The sequence below is a fragment of the Paramisgurnus dabryanus genome, chromosome 16 (genome assembly GCF_030506205.2).
Source record: "Paramisgurnus dabryanus chromosome 16, PD_genome_1.1, whole genome shotgun sequence".
NCBI classification, from domain to species: Eukaryota; Metazoa; Chordata; class Actinopteri; order Cypriniformes; family Cobitidae; genus Paramisgurnus; species Paramisgurnus dabryanus.
Window position 1 is genome coordinate 29,813,009 of NC_133352.1, and position 25,734 is coordinate 29,838,742.

Sequence of the window (25,734 nt, forward strand, 5' to 3'; positions counted from 1 at the left end):
AAACCAAAATTTTCTTTTAGCCAAACCCATTAAAAAAAGTTATCTTGTTATATTATACCTTATAGATATAAGAATACATCCATTTCAGACATGGAAGATGCTCTGATTGGAATTTACTTGATTTGAAGATATATATTTTACTTAATTTTATTTAACCTCTGAGTGAGTGACTTGACTAGGTAAAGAGTCTACATTAAAGTCTACAATACATAATCAAAACAGAGCAGTCTAAGCAGAAACACACACACAGGGCCACTGCTGGTCAGATGGGTGCCATAAGCTGACTTTTACGGTGGTGCCACCTTTAGTTCAAAAACAACAACAAAATCAGAACTATAGTAGGCTATGTGTGAGAATAGCACTTTATTAAAATGCTATAGCACTTTATTAAAATGCTATTGTTATCATTTATAATTGTATTTTGACAGCAACACAAACTAAAATTATACAAATATGCAATATAGTATATCTGTATTTGTTCAGCTAATGGCACTATAATGTGACAAAGCTAATTTTACGTGTCAGTATAAATCCAAGCAATTTTGGAGAATTACTAAATATCTTTCTTGTAAGTAAATTAAAAGCCAGCTTTAAGAAACATCAGATGTCTATTAACAAAAGCAAGTTTGTATGTATGGTTATGTTCTTAATAATACAGCTGTTTGATTGATTTAACACTCAAGCATTCAGTTAAGCAAGTTTAGTTAATTCAAATAATAAATAAGGACACAGACCCTTGTTGTTAGCATATAAGTTATAAAACAAAGTCTTTAGCATATATATATTTAACACAACGCAGCACATGTCATTTAAACGATTGAAGATGCAAACTGGTACATTGTTATACTATTTAAATCACACAGATGAGTTCGCGGTGCCAGCAGTCAACGCTATACATATTAACAGGCTTGTGAACTCACCTGAAAACGACGCACGGGTTTCATTTTGGACTTTTCGTTTCCATTTGAAGACTTGATGCGGCGGTGTATTCGCGGGCGCAGCTGGCCATCAAACGTTACGTGTCGCGTGATACTGCGCAAACGGATTGCGTATGATATCAAAGCATCGCGAGAACAGACTGCTCTGCATGCTTTCTAATCGCTCTCGCGGTACGTTTACGTATTTTTGCGTATCGATTTGCAGAGCGCCATTGAACACACATGATCATTTGCAGTCAGGTGGCGGGGTGCCAGGAGATGGCTAGACGAATATACATTTCGTCTCGTCTTGTTTTGGTCAACGAAAATGAAGACACATTTTAGCATAGTTTTTATTTAGTAAACCACTTTTAGTCTCGTTTTTATTCGTCAACGATATTGTATTATACATTTTATTATAGTTTTCGTCACATGACCAGCATTTACGTTGCGTCTCGTCTAGTTTTCGTCACGTGATAAAGGTTCGTTGACGAGGATATTTCGTCATACTTTTCGTTGACGAAAGCAACACTAGTGGACTGAGCCGTTGGTTGCAATTTGCAACCCCACCACTAGATGCCGCTAAAATCTACACACTGCACCTTTAACGGTCGATGAGTAGGTACTTCATCTAATTCAGTACCTACTGTCACAGAAGTCTTATATATGTCTCATTTGTTTCCTTGTTATCAAACTCTTGATCTTGTCATCACTCGTCTCATGCTATAGGAACACGTCCTTGTGTGTGTTTGACATGAATCAGCATATTTGATAGATAACATTATCTCTCTAACTCGAGCGAACAGATCCATCTGTACTTTCACCCACAACAGCAAGACGTTTATAGACAGGCAAGACTCACGGTGAGAGACACATTATTCCAGAGAGTGCTCCGTGTCTCAGTTTGAACAAAATAGGGTTCAGATACACATGGTTCCATGGAATTGTGGGTAATGCTGGCTTTAAAAAGACAGACAGATTGCTTGTTATCCTTAGGAGCAATTCAGCGCTCAGCATCACATCTGTTTCACCCTTTGATCTTTCCATCTTATATAAAAAGCTTCATTCTTCCGGTGAAAGGACCAATCACAAGAGATCTGAATGAATTGTCTGGAAAACTGTCAGTTTTAATCTCCAGCTCGATTATTTTCTTGGGTTCACATTTGGCGCTTGCTCAGCTGTCATTGAAGCTGACATTGCATTCTGGAGTTCGAGTTCACCAGCATAATACAAGTTTACTTCTCTGTCAGTAAAATAATTGGTGCCTTGTTTCATATCACTGTACGTCAGATCGTGTCTTACTTTGGACTTGTAACACAGTAGGATTTAAATAAAGACATTTAATTTGGTTTTAAACAACAGAGCGCCTGCTCTATACGGAGGAGTTCAGCTTTTTGTGTGTGTGTTGATGTCACGTCAAAAATGCAAAGCCTGAAAACTTTTGTGTGTTGGGTTACTTTAACTATAGTAAAAAAAAAATTGTAAATGGTTGAATTTGCTAGCAGTGTATGGGTGTCCCAAACTGCTTTTCTTCAGGAATGTCTTACAGAAGTAATAACTAATAAATGTATAAATACATATAATACATATACATTTTAAAATAAATGTTAAATAAATTGCAAATTCCTGTGGGTTTCTCAAAGTTTACTTTTACTGCCTAAAGGGGGAGGAGAACAAGGCTTGGTATGATTAAACACAAAATATTGAACAGGTCCTGCAAATTAAAGGCGGGGTGCATGATCTTTGAAAGCCAACATTTGAAATCACTTAAACAAACACGCCCCTACCCCAATAGAATCTGGACCTTCTTTTGAAAGACCCGCCCCACACATATGCAACAATGTTGGTTATTAGACACGCCCCATACTGCTGATTGGCTACAAGTGTTTTGGTACTCCGCCCGACTCCAAAAGAGTTCCAAAAGCGTTTCTCAAAAATCGTGCACCCCGCTTTTAACTTTGGAGGAACATAGCTAAAAAAATCCCTCTGAGGGTGGATGGATGTGGACTGGATGATGCTCTGGATCAGGGGCGTTACTAATGTCAATTGGGATGGGGCGGCTGAGTTGCCCCCCTGAGAACATGACATCACATATAAAGCGAATATTTGCTTGAAGTGCTGAGTTGTTCATATTTTTCTTTGGTCTGTCTGTTCTAATGATGATATGGCTGTAAATGCGCTTGTCTAAATGTTGTTGATAAATGTGTCTCTTGTGGTTTAATAGAAGCTACTTTCCATAAAACAGTGAAATAAGACTCAAACAACTCTTCCTATTGTTGAATCAAATATTTTTGGTTCAACAACTTTGGTTCAGTTAATTTATTTCTTGACTGGTGTAGCAAAACTTGAAGAACATTTCTACTGAGTAAAAAGTATGTGTGGTCAAGATATTAAAACCTTTTTTAAAAGCCTATGTCCAGAAAAAGAAGTTGTTTTTTAGGAAAACATTCAAGGATTTTTTTCCATACAGTGGACTTTAGTGGACCTCAAAGTTTGCAGTTTCAGTGCAGCTTCAAAAGGATCTAAATGATCCCAACCGAGGCATAAGGGTCTTATCTAAATCATCATTTAAAAAAAGGACTTTTTAACCACACACTCCAGTCTTTACAAGTGTGGAGAAAGAGGACCGTTCAGACTTTGTCGTATGATACTAATAATGTGTTTATGTCAGTTAATTGTTTAAAATGGTCCGCATGTGTGCATTTCACATATGAAACCCATGACCTTTCAAAGTGATTACTTAATACAAAAGGTTGCGCTGGTGCATCACACGGGCCAGTACAGTACAGTAGACGAATAGTTGTGGTTTAAATGTACTTTTTTATTTTGTGCCTCGGTTGGGATGGTTTAGAGCCCTTTGAAACTGTTGAGGTCTACTATGGAGCAAAATCCTGGAAATAATTTTTTTTTCAAACTAAACAAAGTAAGACATAAACATTTTGGATGACATGGGGTGAGTAAATTATCTGGATTGTTTAATGAAAGTGGAGTAATCCTTTAAGTCTTTTATTTAAAAAAATTGTTATGTGAATAAAAAAGAAATCTTATCTTTCTCTCGTTCTCTCTTTCAGAATGAGTACAGGAAGTTATCCATGCAGTGTAAGGATTTTGTGGTTGGTGTTTTGGATCTGTGTCGTGATACAGAAGAAGTGGAGGCCATTCTGAACGGTGATGTGGATCAGAACCCATCCACAGAACAGAGACCCTGCCTGAGTCGGGTCAAACTCGCCATCAAATATGAAGTCAAAAAGGTGAGAACGCCCTCTTTGTTCTATTGTAGATGGGTACCATGGCATTGTACATGGTTTTACTAGGTGTATTCATTCAAGTACCTGGTTTAACCATCGAGTACTATTATTGTAGCTTCACTGTACCATGCTAAACTGTAAAAAATATGTAGAAATGATTACTGGCAGCTGTATTTTAAATGATAATCCTTTAGTAGTCACTGACAGAGCTCAAACTGACTGATTAAAGAATAATAACTAAATAATCAAATTCAAACCAGATTATGTCTAATCCACTTCATAATTATGGTTATTATGGGTAATAATGGCAATAACTGTCAAATGTGATAATGCTTTGTGTCAACATCATAATGCATTTTTGGTGCATAATTGTATGAGTGCTTCTTTTCAAAGCAACGAATACTGCATTACAATTTTGATCAACGTGTGCGTTTCTTGTCTTCAAACCCATGACCTTTAGTACTGCTAATATAATGCTTTACCATTGAGCTATAAATGAGCACCGGAGCAGTTGTTATGAATGTGATAGCATTTCTCACATGACTCCTGTCAGGGCTTCATTGCTGAACTTTAAACACATAATAGACCACATGACACAATAGACCAAGATCACTAGGGATAACAAAAATAGGAATTCGACCCCCAAAGTTATAGTTTTGTGAATGCAAATGTCACAGGTAAAGCTGAAGCTTTCTGCTTCGCTTCATATAGTCATGTAAAATAGGGCTGCACGATTAATCGTATTTTTATCATGATAACGATATGCGTGCCCCACGATTAATTAATGACAATCGTCGCGATTAATGTGCAAAGACCAAACGCAAAGCATACGGTCTAGAATCAAGCAATGTGTTTGTTATGGGCAGAGTCAGAGTAAACGTTACGAGTCTTGTGCAAACTGTGCTCCTGTTCCGTACAAGCGTGAAATATCAAGAGTTTCAAAAGCTGAAGACACAAGCCGCAATCATAAAAAAATACCCGACATCCACGACACAGACAACAATAACGAATCGCGTATCATGTAAGTTAGCCAAGGATATGTGTCCAATAAGCACCGTGAGCAGCAAGGGGTTTAAAAAAATTATTGCCACATAAAAGGCATATCATAGGCATTTTTTTATTCAATTTTTTTTTGTTTTTATTTCAGTTTAATTCTAATTTGATATAAATATATATTAGAGCCCTGCATTTCAGCATTTTACGCCCCTCGGTTGGGTTTCGGACCAATTTTAACATCACAGGCATCTGGATTTTTAGGCTTATCCACCTTTTTATATTTTAATTTAATTAAAAGAAACGTTGAGACATTGATAAATTGTAAAAGAAATACATTTAACATATCGCACGAGTTCACTACGCACATTTACAATGCACCTGTTGCAACGGTGTTTAGAGTCTATGCCAGCCAGGGGCGGATCTAGAAAATTATTTATGGGGTGGCAAGGGGGTGGCATGAGAACTACAAGGGGTGGCAATGAAGTAAGCGTCCTTGCATGGTTGTCGTGGATTCAAGAAATTATATACTGTATATACTATATTCTGTGAACACTGGACCTCAAATTTTTATAACATTAATAAACGCAACAACAAATGTTCCTATAAGTAAGTACCCAAGCAGCTACCTTTAGCATCTCTGTAGCACCCTTTGTCTTAATACTAAGTTAATACATACAGCTTATCAATATCTAAAAACACTGACTGGTTGAACATAATGGTATAAAGACAGTTATATAAATAAAATAGGATTGCCTAGTTTATATTTATGTAAAACATATTTGAAAGGCAAACATCTCTTTCTCTCATAACCCTCTTCTTTAATCCTTTCACTCACTTCATGATGGATTTCTGTCTTTTCACTTCTTTTTAGCTCTTTGCCATCCATATGTTTCTTTCCTTCATTACTTCATCTATTCTTTTCCCTTCCACAACATATTTTTCTGTTTTATTTGTACCTTCCACTCCCATAGTATTTGATTTTTCTATTATTTTTGGTAAAAAGAATGGATATCAGCCTTTCTTTTAATAATATCCTGGAAAATGCCGCATTAAGTTGTCTTTCAAGCTTTCTAAACATACACAACACTGAATAGTTTTGTCTCCTTAACGAAGACAAATAAAAACATTAGACTATATCATAACGAGCGATTTCATATGCACGTATGGAATATTTTGATTGCTGCAGTAGCTAACAAGACATGACGGGCTAGAAAGAACTGCTTAAAAGATATTTACTGCTTACATAAACCTGCAGTTCAGTTGTTTTAACTACCAAGCAACTACCTCGTGCAATATTTAACATCAATTTAATTTTTTTTTATTTATCCTGATGCAACATTTATCTATAAATATGACCGTATTTAGTACTCTGATTTGCCGATGTGATGCTCAACTTAACCACTTTAAGACACTAAAGAGAATTTGTTTTGGCAGCATGTGATGATGTGAGGCGCTTTATTAGATCAGAATTACTCGCTACAGACGTGAAGAGACTCTTTCTTCATGGGCATAAGTTGCACGTTCATAATCATTCTTGCCTTTAACCTCAACGATGGAAAAGTAACGTTTGTGCTTTTTATACTTTGTGTTTGCGTCCGCTACCTTTGTTTTGAGCTCGTTGTACTTCCCATCGCTCTGTTGTTGCGGGTTTGTGCGACTCGGAAGGGATGGACTGCAGCGCGAGAACCGGGCTGCATGTGAGTGCCTTGGACGGGGCGATGCATCCTTTCACCGCAGTTTCCAAACGTCTCCAACCACGCCAGAAAAGATCGCTAGATTTGTCCTAGTCGCTTTTTTAATAAAGTCGCTAAAGGGGTCTAAAAAGTTTCTTAATCTAGCGACCAAGTCACTAAGTTGGCAAATCTGCGCGGACTTTTTTTACACTGTAAAAGACTTTCTGCTCGGACTGACTGCATGCTTGTGTATGAACTCTGCTGCCTCTGGTTGGCTAACGATGGAAATTAAGCCAATCACCATCAGCTACGTGGTTGTCCCCATAGATATGTATATAAAGGCTAGATGGCTCGTCCGCGCTGATGGCCAATTGAGTGGAACGTCCGCATTTTGGCGGCCATCTTAGGACAGGGCGCTCGCTCACTCGTAGCATTGAGTTTTAATGATGCAGGTACTTTTAAATGACCATAACTTGCTTAATTTTTTACCGATTTTCAAACGGATTGGTTTGTTATAAACGTCAAAGATGTACCTATGACACTGAATACGTATACTTAAAATAAATAAAAAAATTCATGAAACATGTTAAAGCATCCAGAATTATAGCCACGTTAATAACGTTTGTAAAAAACCAAACCGTTTGTAAATCCGTCAAGAATTCAGCAAGTTACGAGCATTTTAGTTGGCGTATGTCACTCACCTTCCGTCCACAGCAGCAGGGAGCAGCACTATGGCAGCACTGACCTAAGATGGCCGCCAAGTGACGACACAGCTGACTCCGCCTTGAGCCATCTAGCCTTTATATACATATCTATGGTTGTCCCACCCCGTCTAAGACACACACACACCAATCATCGTCAGATATGTGTCTCCCACCCCCAAACACACGCAGAGACAAACTACATTGCCTTTCCGGTTAAAAGAGCCTACTCGGGTATAAATTATATATATTAGGATACCCGCGCTGGGGTGGCATATGGGGTGGCAATGCTTTTATTTAGGGTGGCAACTGCCACCCCGTGCCACCCCGGTAGATCCGCCCCTGATGCCAGCGGCAGAACATTAAGCACATCGGGGAATATGGAGAACTGAATTAAAACCTTAAATACTGCGCATACTTTATAAAAGACTGATGCATAGCGAATGTGTAGGGTAAGGCAACCTGCATGTTTATTTCGTTTCATGTTTATTTCGTTTTGTTTTGATTCATTATTTTCTGCACCCCACCGCGACTGCGAGCAACAGAGCAGCCTCCCTCCGCTTTTTTAAAAATAGTGTGTTGATAATAAACATTTAAACTAACATTGTTATATGCTGAAAATATATATTTTATATAGATGTTATTGTAGGCAAGTGAAGTGTTGATATGAGAGGCTCATTTGATCAAACAAGTCGTCAACATGACGTTAGCTGTCGGCCGCTAACCGCTTGGCCATTACCAAAAAACCTTAATTTAACAAACAAAAAAGGCTCTAAATAAATAAAAGATAATATATAATATAAGATTTTATAATTTTGACAGTTAAAACTAAACTGCTTTAATTGCTGCAATAGTAGTACAGCAAGGAATCTGTGTAAGGAGTTATATTTGTTGTTTCTGCGGATTTCTTTTGCAAAATCTATGTGGAATTTTGCAGAATTATTGTAAATGTTTTAAAAAGATCTAAGAGATTGGGAGCTGTGGATATTACAAAACAATAAAATATTTTATAATATAGGTCTATAAAATGTATATAATATTTTATACATGGCTGTAAAGTGTAATAAAAATACTGAAGTAAATAAAAGTTCTTCACTAAAAGAGTGATCATATTTTTAATCGTGATCAAAAGTTTGAGCAAAACAATCGTGATCATCATTTTTCCTGTAATCGTGCAGCCCTAATGTAAAAGTGTTTTTATCTCAGATTCTCATCCATTTTAATCCTTTTCGGTTCATTTATTTGTACAGCACTTTTTGCAATCAGTTTCATAGCAGCTTTAGAAAAGTGACGTTGAAACTCCTCATGAGATGATGAAGTAGATGAGGAAGAAACTTGAGGTCTCAGCTGGGGAAGCCCTTCTCCTCCTCAAGCTGCTGCATAAATGTATACGAATATAAATTATACATGCTATTATTATTCAAATAGAAATGGACTCCTTGTGATTGCAGAAATATGGATGTGGGTGGCAAATTGCAGGGTGCTAAATGAGAACTGATGGCAGATGGGACACAGGAGCTTGTGAATATGCATAAAGTTTAGTTTTCAACTTTTGTACACCCCATGCTACAGACATGTAGGGGAGAGCGGGGCACAACCTAACACTTTTTGGTTTTGGCTCAATCATTAAAAAAAAGATTTTTACATAATCAACACACACATCTCTGCTATAAATGACCATTTGAAGTTTGTTTTTATTGCTTTACATTCTTGGACAATTACACCAAACATGACACAAGTGCAAACGTTAAAACTTACCCCGTAGGTGGGGTTAATTGTAACAGGCAGGGGGTAAGTTGTAACACTTGCTTAAAATTAAGTTTGCATGCAAATATTTCAATACTATTTTGTCTATATACTTGAAGTGAAAATTGTTTATATGTCTGCCTATAATAGACAGGTATTTACACTATTCATCCCTCATCTAACCAGTTCAATTATAAATGGATACAAATGTCTAAATATGTGAGAAAATGCAGCACATTAATGACAAAAAATTTTTTATACTGTATGTGATCCAGTCTAAAGTCTCAAAATCAAATTCTGATATAATGAGCATCAAAGTCTTCATTTTATTATGCTTTTAATCTTTGACGTGACCTTATTCAATCAATATTAAAGACATAAACAAAATAAATGAATACATTTTTGATAAGACAGGCACATTTATTCTGTTAGCAGCCAGAAATCATTGCTGTGTAGCCTATTTAAAACTACAGCAAGAATTACGCTAACGTTAGCTGTTTTCATACCGTTATTGATGGGGGGATAGTTGTAACACAGCGTTACAATTAACCCCGCTGGGTGAAAATATTTTTAAGTCTACCAAAAAAGTTGCTAAGAGCTGCAGACAGATTTCAAAATGATGCTATGTTTTAGTCATCAAGACACTGATTAATATGACAAAGCATTGGATTTGGTATCTTACACACCCAACTTAGAAACCAAAAAAAAAAAAAACATATGATGAGAAAATTTACTTACATGCCACCAAAACACTCTTTCATCAATAACTCTATGCAAAAGCATTATACCTTTATATACATTTGCGGGAGATTGTCTTTTGGCAGCGTGAAAACAATACGGAAAAAAACAATTCGCTCAACGTTGTGCAACAATGTAAACGGTCCATGTTACAATTAACCCCGCGTTAGTTTTTGCCCCGCTCACCAATACTAATCTCAAAGATTTTAATTAAGCACAATCTGGCAACACACGGACACATTTCTTTATTAAAAAAAGTAAACATCCAGCAATAGCAGTGGGTCACGCATGAATGCGTATGTATGTTTTTCTGTCCTCTCAGATTTGTAAATATCAAGTCTCGGTTGGAGAACGGTGCATTCTGTGGCCTTATCCTCTTGGATAAAATTGGTTTAAATGTCAGGCAAATACACACACAGAGTTTCTCCTGTGTGATGGAAAGTGAAGCAGACACAGTGGCCTTGTGAAAACACATCTCACAGAACCTGTAATATCATAAGATAAACAGATATAATGGTGACGGGCACTAAAGCGTCCAGGCGCAAACATTATAATCTGTGACATAATGGAGCAATTTTACAGACAGGGCTTAAAGGGATAGTTCACCCAAAAAATGTCATCCTCGTGTTGTTATAAACCTGTATGAATATCATTTTTTTGATGACCACATGATAAATGATGGTGGGCACACATCTGATTGTAACCATTGACTTTCATCTATAGTAGGAAAAACAAATACAATGGAATTCAATGGGTACCATCAACTGTGTGCTTGCCATCATTTAGCAAAATATTAGGACATTTAAACGGGGTCCACATAGGGTATGCAACAAGAGACTCCATATAGGGGAAAAATCATAAAATCTTTAAACTCTTTTAAAGCTGATACTCAATTTAAACAGGAACTGCAGTTTACTTATCCTTACATTGTATTGTATGAGTGATGTAGAGAAGATGTTAGTGACTGACATTCACAGACTTCCTTCATTTCATTGTGTGTAAAACAGCAGTCTTCATCAATTTTTAAAATGTCCTCTCTTGTGTTTCACGGTAAGATAAAGGGCGAGTAAATGAGAACAGAATTGCTTTTGTGTGAACTCAATAAAGTCTCCAACACAATAACAGAGCAATATAATGTAATGTTCCTGTGAGGAGTGAATGTTTTATTATTGATTCTGTTCTGGAGGAACTGCTGGGGTATTTGAGATACGAACATTTTATTTGTTATGAGTCACTCATGGGGTTAAAGGGGTCGCAATCTCATTAACCAATAAATGTGAAGGTTATTATTGCTGTTGCCCCCAGATTTTTGTAAACCTTGAGCTCAAATGCAACAGACAAGGTTTTGTGAATAGGAGTCATTTTAAGATTGTGGGGTTTTAAACTTTTATGTTTCTGTCAATAAGTGAAACATTTGCTCAGGACGGCAGATCATTGTGCCTTAAAAATGATTTGCATCATTTGACATTTAAATTTTATGCACATCAGACTGTTATTACTTAGCAGACAGATTGCTATGCAAATTTTGCATGAATACAAATGACCATATAATTATTGACTTTTATAGTAAAGCAATAAAATTTAGGCAGGTATTCAAATGATTTTGTTACCCAAGAGTTAGATGTCATTTTCATTAAGAGTAGACAGAAGGGATGCTTGACTTGTTACAATTCAATTCAGAAATGTTTATATAGTGCTTTTATAATGATATTACTTTTTATAATGCATCATCCCAAAGTAGCTTAGGAAAAACACAAAACAATTTAATATAAAGTGTTATAATTAATAACCGTTACATTTTTAAATATGCAGAATAGAATATCTACTATTATTGTACATTTTACAGATTTTAATTTGCTTATCGGCTACACCACCCTGAGCACACCTGCTCTCATCGTCTGTAACTATGGCAACCAGGTACATGGTTAAGTTGACCTTAGTCTTATACAGTACTTTATGTGACACACGCTGTGATATTTTTAGAGTTGTTTTTGAATGAATGATGTTTGTTGGTCGTCCATGATTGAGGTTTGTGTGTTCAATGTTGAGGTTTAAGTGCATGACACTTATAAGAGCTAATAAGAGTGCATTCAATTTACTTGAACAATATTCCTGTCTCTCTTAAGTGGATTATCTATTTATAATATAAAAAGGTCAATAAAAGAAGTTTTTTTTTCTTGTATTAAGTTGCACAGCTATTTTAAGTATACCTTGTAAATCACTGTAAGTCACTTTAGCGCACACACACCTCTAGACCGATCAAGACCAGCACTGTATTACAGGGATGGCCATCAGCTCACATTAAAATCAATATCACATCTCTCTGTGCTTATCACATAACCTAATATATCTGTCATGCACATTCAGCTGAGAGATATTGAGAATTGATTTCCATAAATTGTCTGCCGCATCGTCTGTTTTTTGTATGATGCGCCCAAAATTGTGGTGCTAAAAAATATTCAATAGTAAAAATTATTAACTTTAATTTATTCTATTTGCTGTTTCCTGGTATCAAAAAAATGTATTTGTTTAGGAAACACAAACGTCCGTGGACCCCTTTCCCCCCTCTCAATTATCATAAAATGGTTCAGTCCGCCTAAATTGTATAATCCAGGCAACACAGCTTGACTTCACTTATAGCGCCGGCAGAATATCAACTTGACTGACAAGGAAGTGAAAATGCCTCAAAAATCTGGAAGTCAAAAACTGAAAAATTCTTAGTTTTTTGTCTTGTTTTCAGTAAAAATATCTACAAATTCTTAAATAAAGATGCTTTTTCATGATGAGCAAAACGACCCAAGAAAAAAGTGATTTTTGTGCATAAAACAAGTAAAAAAAAATCTGGCAATGGGGTAAGCAAAAAAATCTTGAACATTTTTCTTAAACACTAAATTCAAGAAAAATTTGCTTACCCCATCGGCAGATTTTTTTGCTTGTTTTATGCACAAAATCCCTTAAATGTAATATTTTTGGTCTAAAAACTAGACTTATTTTCTTGGGTCGTTTTGCTCATCAAGAAAAAGCATCTTAATTTAAGAATTTTTAGATATTTTTTGCTAAAAAAGCACATGATTTTATGTAATTTAAAATGAAAAAAGTCTCTGCTGTGTTGAGGGCCCTGTCAAGATTCTTTTCATGGGGCACAAAATCCTTAGCAGCGCCCCTGTGAATATTAAACATACAATTAGCTAGTTGGAAGTGTAAAAATATTATTTGTATACTTGAAATGTTTCTTTAGTTTTAAAAATCTTTTCATCTGAAGGGTATGCTGAAATTTTGAAACTAATTTTTGAAATTGTGCCAACATATTAATTCTTTCATTATGAAACTAAAATTGTATGAAATATTTTGTTTAAAGTAGACGGTTGTGACTGAAAGATAAAGGATGAAGCAGTCAGTAAGAGCCCACATTGAGGTTCATAGTTTAGAACTTTTTACACATTTAAGGTGATTATACTGAAGATGATCAAAATGTGATTTATTTATTTATTTATTTATTTTCTTATCATAACATAGTTTTTCTGGTTACATTTGTGTTATTACATAGTTTTAAGTTTATTATTATTGTTTTTTCAACATAATGATCATTTAGTGTTATTTTAGTAAAGATTGATAAAGACCTGTCAGTATATTAACATCAATTCTATATACAGTAATTGTTTATTTTTTCCCACACTTTGTGTTATTCTGCCATTCACAGCCAGATTTCAGTGTTATTAATCCTCAGGATTTTCTGTTTGTTTGTGTCAGTTTGTGGCTCATCCAAACTGTCAGCAGCAGCTCCTGACCATCTGGTATGAGAACCTGTCGGGTCTGAGACAGCAGTCTATTGGTGTGAAGTGTCTGACGGTTCTGGGTGTTACTGTCGGTCTGCCCTTCCTCGCCATTGCTTACTGGATCGTGCCCTGTAGCAAGGTAACACACAAACTCCTGCCTGCAGTGCCAGGAGGAATATTTCACAGACTAGAAAGGCTTTGACGCTTTAGCATTTTATTGTTATCTTGCAGAGTTATTATTTACACACTAATATGCTATGTTAACTAAAGTTTGGTATAGTTTAACTTGATTATTTTACATCCTCTATCTGGCCCTTATGCGTTTATATACTTCTACAGTATGTTACTCTTTCTAGTCCCTTTAGACCTTCGTAGGTCTTTTATACAAGAGATTTTGCACCATAAATATTAGAATATGTCCACATACTGTATAATAAACTTAGTGATGTCATGTTTTGACAGCCCTAATGTGTTTGTAGGAATTAAAAGTGTATTTTTTCACAAACACAAAAATACACATTCAGACACACACAATAAACACAAAAACATTTTGGTTACATCTTATGGATTAGGGATGTGCATTTGTCTCATTTTTCATTTCGATTAATTTACGGGTCTAAAGAACGAGTACTCGTTTAACTGGGGGCGGGGCAATCAAAGGGTACACATCATAGTGAAAATATTTTTATTAAAAACACTCAAAAAAAATTTAATTTTGAAGAAACTATGACAGAACAATGAACCATAGTAGATTATTAAAGGGGACAGAGAATGAAAAAACATTTTTACCTTGTCTTTGTTGAATAATGGTAGTCTACCCACATTCACAAACATACAAAAAGTGCTAGACATGCTAAACATCTCAGTCTCTTAGAAATTCCTCTTTTAGAAATGTCAGCCAGAAAACGGCCCAATCTGAAAAACTGATGCTTATGACATCACGGGCATCTCACTGCCCCTCCACTTTAAAATAATTGGCTACATTTTTTGAGTGTCAGGAAAGTCAGCCAATCAGTAATGAGATTGCAAGTTAAGCCAGTAGGGGGGGCCAAATAGGTCCAAACCACTTGTTTAAAATCCCCCACCCTAATAGAGTTATCTGAGAGAGGTTTTTAGGAAGCTTCTAAGGCATTACAGACCCAAACAAAAAAAATGTGTCTACATGTCACATCACAGAACAAGGATAAATACTCAGTTCAATCATTCTATGTCACCTTTAATGAATTAAATGACTGAGAACACTTGATGATGTATGAAGCTTCTTAAAGGGACAGTTCACCCAAAAAGATAAGTTCTGTCATGGACACCCTCAAGTTGTTAAAAACCTGAATACATTTGTTTATTCCTTTGTGTTCAGCAGAACATATTTTGAAGAATGTTTGTAACCAAGCAGATCTGGGTACCACCAATTTCCCTAGATGGAAAAATAATACCATGGAAGTGAATGGTGTTTGGTTACATGCATTCTTCAAAATATCTTTCTTTGTAGATTTTACAGAATCTTCATTTTTGGGTAAACTATGCCTAAAAATAAGCAAGCAAGCAACATGCACAAAACATTATCTCTGGATTTACTTATGTTTTTGTCATTTACATTATATGCACTTAGGTGCCGATTGCCAAAAGACCACAGACATTTGATGCAGTTTTACTTACTGCCTGCAAGTCATGACCCGTTTGGGACTACCCCATTTTAACGAAATTTTAACTCTTTAACTTTGTTAATAAGTCAGAATGCACGAAATAGCTTTAGATAGCGTAAGATAGTAGTAATTAAGTTGAAGTTAGAGAGTCTGGCTTGTAACCCAAGACGGCCGGCAGGTTGCAACTGAGGTGCCCTTGAGCAAGGTACCTGTCCCACACTGGTCCCCGGGCGCTGCAGTGATAGCTGCAAATATAGTCATTATGTCCATTTTTTTACTTTAAAGTACTTGAGAGGGAGAGAGAGAGCAAGAGAGAGAGAGAGAGAGAGAGAGAGGTGCTGAATGTGCTACAGAGAGGTGAATGCTACACTGATGATGAAGTTATTATGTGGGAGAGAGAGACACTTGAAGTCAAGTGCCAATCAAAACTTTCACATCATCTGGTGAGACAAAGAACTTAAACTGATTACAAATGAATTTCTGACGAGGTATTTAAGGCTGCATTTACATTGCATGTTTGAAGTGACTCAATTCCAGTTTATGGCACAGATCGTATATATGACCCACGAACATGTAAGCAGGAAAAAAGCGCATAGATTCCGATATTCTCAGATCGGTTTTAGGCCGCATTCATATGTAGAAATAAATCAGATATGAATCGGATACATGCATTCGCGTCCGTGAATGTAAGGGTACTGATCGGATATTCCCATATAAAAACGTGTTGTGCGTCATTGAAAATGCGACGCTGGTACATGACATCAACTCAGATGTACATCACATAACTCTTCTTAGCAGCGAAAAGGAGGACAGTGGCTCCACTTAGTGGAGTAATGTTGAAGTTTGATTAAAATCTTGTTTAATCATTTTGTGTCCATTCCATATCGCAACATTTTATTTCATATTTTTATTTCCATTGACGTGTTATCTCGTCAATTAAGAGAAAATATTTGCATAAAAAAGTGTTCTTGTTGAATTTTATGTTAATCTGCAATACCGTGATTATCCACTAGATGGCTAGACTTACCCAATTTATAAAAAACTGAATCAAAAACGTTATTTACTCATTTTAAACTCTGTGTATGTTTTGATAACCTTTCTGAATCTGATCTCTAACAAAATTCCTTCACAAAATGTTATTATTTAAGCTTTTTGCTGAAAAGTTTTTATAGAAAAATACCAAAGAGTTTATAAGCAGAGAAAAAAATATATGAAACTTTTTTCTAAGCAGAGGATCTGTTCTTTCATTTGATATATTTGTATTTATTATTTTTTAGAACATTTTGTGAAACTTTTGTGAAAATCACAAAAAATGCTGGTGCCCAACTTTTCAAAAAATGACTGGCGGGGAATGAGTTAAAAGATGATGTAAGCGGTTCCTTAAAAAATCGGATACAAGCAACAAATCGGAATTAGGCAGTGTAAATCCATCCCAAAGGTCTTTCAGAAATTAAAAATAAGTTCCATAAACATTAGAAGCGGCGTGTTTTGATATAAAAAAAGTTAACTACAGTTACTGTTTTCTATATTTTTATATAAGATACAGTGATGATGGCTACATCTATAAGAAAAATAAAACATCATTATGCAATAACTTAATAAAGGTTTGTTTTCTGTGTTTAATGTGGATGCTATCAGTGCTGTAAATTCACATTTGTCTGTGTGATCGTGAGTAAGAAAGGGCTGCAAATAGAAATAAATATATTAAATGAATAACAAATGTTCCTCTGTCACATGACTCACTTGAGAAGACTCGGCAGAAGACATATGATCTGATGTTATCGTCCTTTTATATTTATACTTTATGAGTAACAGCTGGCGTAATGAACAATAATGACATTAAACTCTCATTATTTACAGATTTCAGTCTATGTAGTGCAGAATGCAAAATTACATTCAGTATTAAATATAAATTGATTATATCTGGAAGAATATTTTAAAAATAACATTTATTTAAAATTTAAAATATATTAAACTCATTTCACTGTCCTCGAAGTTTTATTTATATTTTTTATCACTATCTTTCACTTTCACATCCTTGACCTATTTACCCCTAAAAATGTTTGGTCTTTTGACATCAAATTTTTAGGAAAAGCACTGCAAAAAATGACTTTCTTACTTAGTATTTTTGTCTCGCTTTCAGTACAAATAATTAAACATTCTTAAATTAAAATGCATTTTCTTGATGAGCAAAATTACCTAAAAAAATAAGTCTATAATTTTAAGTGTTTCTTATTTTACAGTAAATCAAACTAAATATATTGAACCCCCCTCTCTCTCTCTTTCTCAGCTGGGGCAGATATTGCGGAGTCCCTTCATGAAGTTTGTAGCTCATGCCGTCTCTTTCACCATCTTCTTGACTCTGCTGATTCTGAACGCATCGGACCGCTTTGAGGGGGTGAAGAACCTCCCGAACGAGACCATAACAGATCACCCACGTCAGGTGTTTCGGGTCAAGACCACCCGGTTCTCCTGGACAGAGCTGCTTATCATGAAATGGGTTCTAGGTAAGGACTAAAAGTTTGAAAGGTTAAGAGTTCGAATGGTCAGACGTGTGTAACCATCTGTGTATGTTTTACAGGAATGATCTGGTCTGAATGTAAGGAGATCTGGACGGACGGTCCACGCGAGTACGTCATGCACCTGTGGAACGTTCTGGACTTTGGAATGCTGTCCATCTTTGTGGCATCATTCACAGCTCGCTTCATGGCGTTCCTCAAAGCGTCCAAAGCTCAGCTCTACGTTGACCTGCATGTTCCCAACCACGACATCAGCAATGCGTCACTTCCTGATGACATCGCCTACTTCACATATGGTGTGTAAGTGCATGCAGTTCAAACAGCTGCAGAGCATCACGCCTGTTTCTTGCCAGTGTAAACTGTTTACCATGATAAACATATTTTCTGACATTATACCTTATGAATCATTGTTTTAAGATGACACAACGGATGCTGACTAACACAAGTGGTGGAGTGTTTCAGCTCATTCATAAAAAATAATCAGATTAGTTTTAACTAAGCCCATCAGCTGCATCTACTGCATAATCCACAGTGTATACTTCAAAAAAAGTATGCAGTGTGTGACAGTTAAAGGGATACTTCACTCAAAAATAAAAACTTTGTCATTGTTTACTCACCCTCATGTTGTTTGATCTTGAAATGTATTTCTTTGTTGTTCCAGTAAGCAACAGTACAGACAGCAATAATGTGCACTGAAAGAGTGGCACAGGTCAAGACTTTCATGAGATATTGGATTATATTTTGGTTTGTTTTCACCAAACCCTTTTGTTTATCTTCAGGACACTTAAAGTATACGACACGAGTTGAGTGGAGTTACAGTATTTGTTTAACACTTTTGGGTCCCTTTGAAACTTGCAGAGATAGTCACCATCCATTCCTATAGTAACTCAAAACAATACTTAAAAATAAAGGTTGGGTTGAAGAACGAAGAAAGACATTGGGGATCAAATGATATGAAGTTTAGTAAATAATGACAAAGTTTTCTTTTTTGGTTGAACTATCCCTTTAATCTAATAACAATAAAACCAATTTGGTACAGTTGTAAATATCTACATTCTGCTATACAGACATTCAATACACAATCCTGATGTGCACATTTCACTCAATTACAATTGTCTACTAGTTATGTGTATTTCAATCATGCTAGTATGCTTTACTCAGTATACTAGTTAGTGTGCAAAGCAGAACAGTGAGCAGAAATCTGCTGCTGTGTTATCAATGCTGCTATCTGCTGGTGTGAAACTGATATCACAACCTGTGAACACACACACACAAACACACACACTCATACGCACTCATTAGGCATGGCGAGTCAAAAGAATAAAGGTAGGTGTGTGTGTGTGTGTGTGTGTGTGTGTGTGTGTGTGTGTGTGTGTGTTACTGTGGGTTTGATCTTTGTTGTGCTTCAATGTGAATCTTTAAAGAAAGCCATCAGAATTCTTCTGCTTTCATTCCTTTGAAGGTCAAACTTTCAAACCCCCTAACAAACGTTATTTTACAATTCCTTAAAATCAAACCCTAAACTTTGATCAAATTAAGCAGAGATGGTGATGCATATATACATGAACACATCAAAGCAAGGGTGAATGAAGGTCTAGTGTCACATCCCATCACAAAATGCACTATGGTATTACCATGTTGTTTGAGATGGGTACAAATTGAATGCCAGAAAATACTACAATAGCCACAGAAAAGGACATTGGTAATTATAAATGACACTGTGATAGTATCATCGTAGACGGAGCTTGCGGGAATAGAGACAGAGCGCAGCGCGTCATAACCTGAAAACCACGCCCATGGGGGGAACAATCCATCCATCTCCATTGACTTTGTATAGGGAGAGGCTGCCTCCTTGTAATTTCTGGCTTATAACAAAAAACAGAATAATGCCCAAAAGCTGCTGTGTGTCAGGATGTACAGCTAACAAGCCAAAAAACCCAGAAATAAGTTTTTATAAACTGTCGAGACCAAAAAAAACAAGCTTTTAAAGACACAAAAGTGGAAACAGGCAACTTTTCATAGTACTACTATTAATAACTTTTAATACATTTGAACTTTTTTCCTTAAAGGCTGGGTTTTACGGCTCAACAGTTTATAAAAACTTCTGGGTTTTTTGGCTTGTTAGCTGTACATCCTGTCACTCAGCAGCTTTTAGGCATTATTCTGTTTTTAAGTTTTATCTGTTAATAAGTTTGTCGACTCCAAAAAATGAGCGTTTAAAGACACAAAAGTAGAAAACAGGCAACTTTTCAAAGTACTCCTATTAGTAGAACTGCGTCCACTAGGGGGAAACGTAGTTGGCGATCCACTTTTTCTCCTTAAAGGCTGGGTTTTACGGCTCGACAGCTTATAAAAACTTTTTCTGGGTTTTTTGGCTTGTTAGCTGTACATCCTGACACACAGCAGGTTTTGGGCATTATTCTGTTTTTGTTATAAGCCAGAAATGACAAGGAGGCGGCCTCTCGCAATACAAAGTTAATGGAGACGGTTGGATTGTTTTCCCCCCGGTGGGCGTGGTTTTCAAATTTGCATAACTGCACTCTTTATGCCGGAGCCCCCATTGGCTTAAAGGATTTTTATAAAATAATTATATTATTTCACAACCAATATACGTTGTTATAACGTATGTTAATTTCAATTCTATTACATTCGTAAGTGTTACTTTGTAATATACTTTGTAAAAATAGTTTTTGTTTATTTTGTAGTATTATCTGTATTTGGGTCAATGATGTGGCGTTAATTATTTTGTGTCCGTATGGTTCAATTAAATGTAAAAGGGTTAAAATTTCCTAATAAATTGGCAGATTACTTGCGTACATTCGCTTTTTTGAGGACCAAGTCTAAAATTTCTGGATTTATTAAATTTTCAAAGAATATTTGGGGGATAATTGCAAAAATGTCAATGTGGTTATAACCAGTCTGTGTCAATTGGTGTAACTACTATTTTTTATGAAAATATAAATATATTCATAAAAAATGTGGAATAAAAAATAATCATCTAGCAAGTTTTTCTACATACATTTTTACATCAATGGATTATTTAGAAAACAGAGCTGTTTTCAGCATATGCCAGGACAAATATTTCAAAAACGCATTAAAATTTACATTTAGAAAAAAATTATTATTATTATTATTTGATGATTAGGCTTACATGCTATCAAGGTGGATGAAATATTTAAAGCCCCACTGTGTAGGATCTACTCCCATCTAGCGGTAAAGCTCTATATGACAACCAACTGATTATTAGTTTCTAGCCCCCCCCATTCGGAACGCGTTTTAACTAGTACGGTGGCCCTGTCATGCCAAGGTTAACATTGCTTCCAGTAGCTAAAGCAAAAGCAATGAAAAAAAATGAACAATTTGCATTGTCCTTTGCCTGTGATCCGTCAAAGCACACAGATTTATGTTAAACATGTAAAAAGTCTGATTGTCATGATATGTCCGCTTAAAATCACATAAGTTACAAAAAGCAATCATAAACGTAGCTTAGACACTCCTTTTTCATCCACGCGAGGAAAAATATCACATGGGCTGTTAAACTTGGTATTAAGATGTGTTTTCATCGATCAGATCACAAGTGGACGAGAGAGAGACATTACGTTTACACTTGGTGTTTAAATCGGTCTCTTTTTGTCCATTTTCGACCGCTTCTCTTCAGATTACTGAGGAGATGGTCTGTGGACCAGTTCCTCTCCTGTCATTTACTCATGAGCTAGAGTAATGACGGGTTTAAATGGACGCGAACTAATATGTCAGAGTCCAATGCTTATGTTTAAGTAAACGTTACATGTCCGTGTATATGTAAGAGCTTTCTCTGATATTGGTAATAAGATCGCTCAACTTTCACACGCTTGTAAAATGAAACGAAAGACGCGCAGATCAGACGCTTTTATCAATGAAAGGCTAAAAATAGCGCTGTACACCGTGTGTTTGTGTTAGAGTTCAGAAAAGATGAAAAACATTTATCTCAGTACCTCAGATTACATAAATGGGCGGAGAGACGGCGTGTGGCTGTTCCAAGACATTAAACCACATGAACGTTTACACTAACAAGTGTTACGCATACCCATGCTATAGTTAGCCAAGGAACTATAAAACTTCAAGTTTACAACATAAACTGTATAGATGTAAACGAATATGCTGAATTACCTGTGGAGAAGATAGAAAGTAACTTGAGTCCAATGAGCCCCATCTTGGAAAACTAACTCCAATATTGACTTTGGTCTTGATGTTTTTCCTGTCGCGTTTTCGTTTAAAATCCCTGTTTCGCTTCCTTGGCGACTTGTTTTAATGTCCTCGAGAATAGTTCTTCAACAGGCTTTCAAAGCATTAGATCGCAGGTTTATCACGGCGTGCGGCTGAAGGATTCAGTCTAACGCAGGTCGCATATCCGGGCTGCATACGTCATCAAGCCTGGTTTATTTAAATCAACTGAGCATTACATTCGCAAGTCATAAGCATATTACATCAATTTACAATTAACTAAGAATAAATGTCAGCTTTATAATTGTTAATATTCTGAAATAAGACTGTCTTGATGACGTATACCGCCTACACATGCAACCTCCGTAGGCTTCAGCTCGCGGCCAGCTTGAGTGTGCTCTGAAAGCGCGAAAGGCGGAGCTTGAATTTCAGGAATGTCCCTCGTCGGCGAATGTATTTCAAAGATGGAGGCACAACATGGGTTCAGCCAGAGAGCGCTACGGCGGTATGTATTTTAAATAGCAGATTCTACACTTACGAGAATACTTTGATTAGTGGGGTGGAAGTAATTACACATGAATGAGCACATACTTTTGGAAGAAAACATGGGTTTTTGCTAAGAATTAACTAAAAAAAGTACACACTGGAGCTTTAATATTTCTCATTCTTTGACGCAATTGGCGGTTACACCATTAGACATTTTCAGGTCCATTCAGTCTTAACTTTCATAAAAACAGTGCAAATATAATTTTCTATTGCATAAAATGAATATAAATACACTATGTGCATTGAAAAACTTGATGCATGCTTTTAAAACAAGTCTTTTTAAAGATTTTAGAATTTCTCATCTTGCCAATTTTTGTCACTGACCCTCGAGCGCTCGGTAAAGTAAAGACTTAGGATGCTTCAATATTTGATCATTGCACAAAAACGGTTACTGTGAGAGTAATTTAACTGATTAAAGTATTAATGACCTAGTATTTAGTTTTAAAAGTCTCTGTCTCACTTTCAGCAAGGAACCGATGGAGACCATCAGATCCTCAGATCATCTCAGAAGGTCTGTACGCCATCGCCGTGGTCCTGAGCTTTTCTCGTATCGCCTACATCCTCCCGGCCAACGAGAGCTTCGGCCCGCTGCAGATCTCTCTGGGTCGCACGGTGAAGGACATCTTCAAGTTTATGGTCATCTTCATCATGGTCTTCGTGGCTTTCATGCTTGGCATGTTCAACCTGTACTCATATTACCTGGGTGCCAAATACAATCCGGCCTTCACCACGTGAGTCACGCACACATACGGTACTCAAATGTTTTCTGTTATGGTGGTCGCTGTCGTTCGTCTGTTTTTAAATACGGATTGGTCGGGCATTTCAATTTTGTCATGCAAGACACAGACTTTTGACAGATAAAAGAATTGGTGAATTATTCAATTGTCACCTAAAATCTCCAATTTCTCTCTCTCTCTCATTCGCTCGCTCGCTGTCATCTTGCATTAGCACGAGTGTGTTTGAGCATTAAGCTCTGATTTCTATTCTGTGAGTCATATGAGAGAATAGCTCGGCTGTAATCTTTTTCAGATCGCTTTGTGAATGTTTTTTATTTTAAGTTCTAGACGGCTCAATTTGAAGTGGATCCCTGCGGTCTGTCTTCGTTGTAAAGCAAACAGAATGAGTTGTACCGGTGGTCCTCACGGGTGCTCTTCTCCATGCCTGCTGCTTTCACTGTCTTTCATTTAAAAGATTCAAACGTCTCATAAAGTGCTCTGTACCGCTCCTCATTATAAAGATCTTAAAACCGAGCTTTTAAATCACACTCGGATGTTTTTCCTAAAAATAGACACAAATAAGTCAATGGTTGACATCCGGTACGAGTCTACAGAGCAATAAAACGACTGGTAATTTAGTCTTGGAGGAATTGTATGAGGGAAATCTTTGATTGTGGTGACAAAACTAAGCACATTTTGATTTTGGATTTGATTTCTGCTGTGCTTTTCTCCATTCTCATTTCTGTCAATCGAGATATTCAAGTAGATCTAATTTTCTCTGCACATTTTGTACGATGTGTTGTGTCTGCGCTGGTGGTTTTGTTGGCTGTAGGTGGGAAATTAGCATGCTGATTAAAGTGATGCATCGTCGGCGCTCGCCAGCCATCGGCCCGTAACAGCCCACAGAAACCCTGTTAGCGTCGCCATGGTTACGCTCCTCCGTGATGCTTCTAAATGGAGAGTCGAGGCGGGGGGGAGTGACAGCGTCCCATCGATGTATGTCGGCCTGTCAGAGGGGTGCGAGAGGGGAGGCGTCGATTTTAATCGTTCGGTGCGCGTCACAGAAGAGTCCCGCAGAGATAGAGACTGTTTTCGGGACGGCGAGAGCCACAGAGCAGATTTTAATCAACAAACTGTCTAGGAGGCATCTGACAGCGTGATTTAATCTAAAACAGTGAAGGTTAACTTTGTTTGATCTGAACTTTGGTACACATGGGAGGGTGAGACTTGCTTTTTTAAACCGGTCCAAAACATTACATTTAGGCATTGGTTCACAACATGGTTCACAAAAGTAAGGAAATCAATGATTGATTGATTCATGTTTTTTGTAATCGATTCATTTTATTTTGTGAAATGTCACTTTATGTCGTATTTTTTGGATTGTGTACAACACTCAGTGCGAGAAAATGAGGGCGGGCTTGATTTTGTCCTTCAGGATTTGGTTGGGACGTGAAGAGGAGGGCGCAATGACATCAGGCAATGGACGATAGGGGTTATTACAGAGAAAGTTATTACAGTTTGATTACAGATTTTGAAGACAAACGTCAAATACAGAGACATGAGTGAATTGTTCAGCATCAGTGAACACCACGAACATGGAAAAACAATACAACTGGGTCTATGTGTGTGTGTGTTTGTCCCTGCTTTATATTCTGAAGGACTCATCCCAATGTCCTTATCCCTTCGAGGGGTTTACCCTCCAGACGGAGAGCTTTAAAGGCATAAAGGGTGTTGGAGTTCACTTCTGTGTGGTCTTTCTGTGTCAATCGCTGCACAAAGAATCTGTGGAGCAAAGTGTCCATCAGTTGCACCCTTTGTAATCTTTCATTTCGAAGGGCCCTTTGAAGTGGCCAATTTTGAGCAGCTCGGTTGGGATTAACCCTTTAATACGGTGGCCAACATTGCTGTCACTCTGAAAATCTCATTGGATGTGGAATTATCCCGTTTGGAACGCCTCACCTGTGTGAATGAAGTGGAATTTTTTACTGATGTCACTAGAGGGCAGTGTTAGTTCTGGTCTGGTGAATGTAAGATGTTGTAATCCTTGATTTACATGGAGACTGAAGATACAAGAGCTTTGGACCTACAGTCTGTTTAATGCACCTCAGATGTGGTGAACAGGACAACAAATGGTACATGAAAACGTTTAAATTTATAAAGTGATTCAAAGTGTATCATGTGTTTCATTGTAATGCCCAGGGAGCAATTGGGGAAAAATCCTTGCTCAGGGGAACCTCAGTCGCATCCTGCCAGTCATGAGACTCAAACTGGTGTACTTAGGGTTATGTACTTAGGTTTCGGCTATGACTGCA

The 25,734-nt window shown here is 36.8% G+C and overlaps 1 protein-coding gene across 2 annotated transcripts in view; it reads left to right on the forward strand.

Annotated features, from left to right (window-relative positions):
* The window catches only part of trpc7b (transient receptor potential cation channel, subfamily C, member 7b), a 54,496-nt gene that overhangs the window by 16,901 nt on the left and 11,861 nt on the right, over positions 1 to 25,734 (forward strand). For both annotated transcript variants that reach the window (XM_065274847.2, XM_065274848.2), the window contains exons 3-7: positions 3,989 to 4,168; positions 13,770 to 13,934; positions 17,729 to 17,945; positions 18,020 to 18,253; positions 23,173 to 23,437. In XM_065274847.2, coding sequence (XP_065130919.1) covers positions 3,989 to 4,168; positions 13,770 to 13,934; positions 17,729 to 17,945; positions 18,020 to 18,253; positions 23,173 to 23,437 — 1,061 coding nt within the window. The remainder of the gene's footprint in view (positions 1 to 3,988; positions 4,169 to 13,769; positions 13,935 to 17,728; positions 17,946 to 18,019; positions 18,254 to 23,172; positions 23,438 to 25,734) is intronic.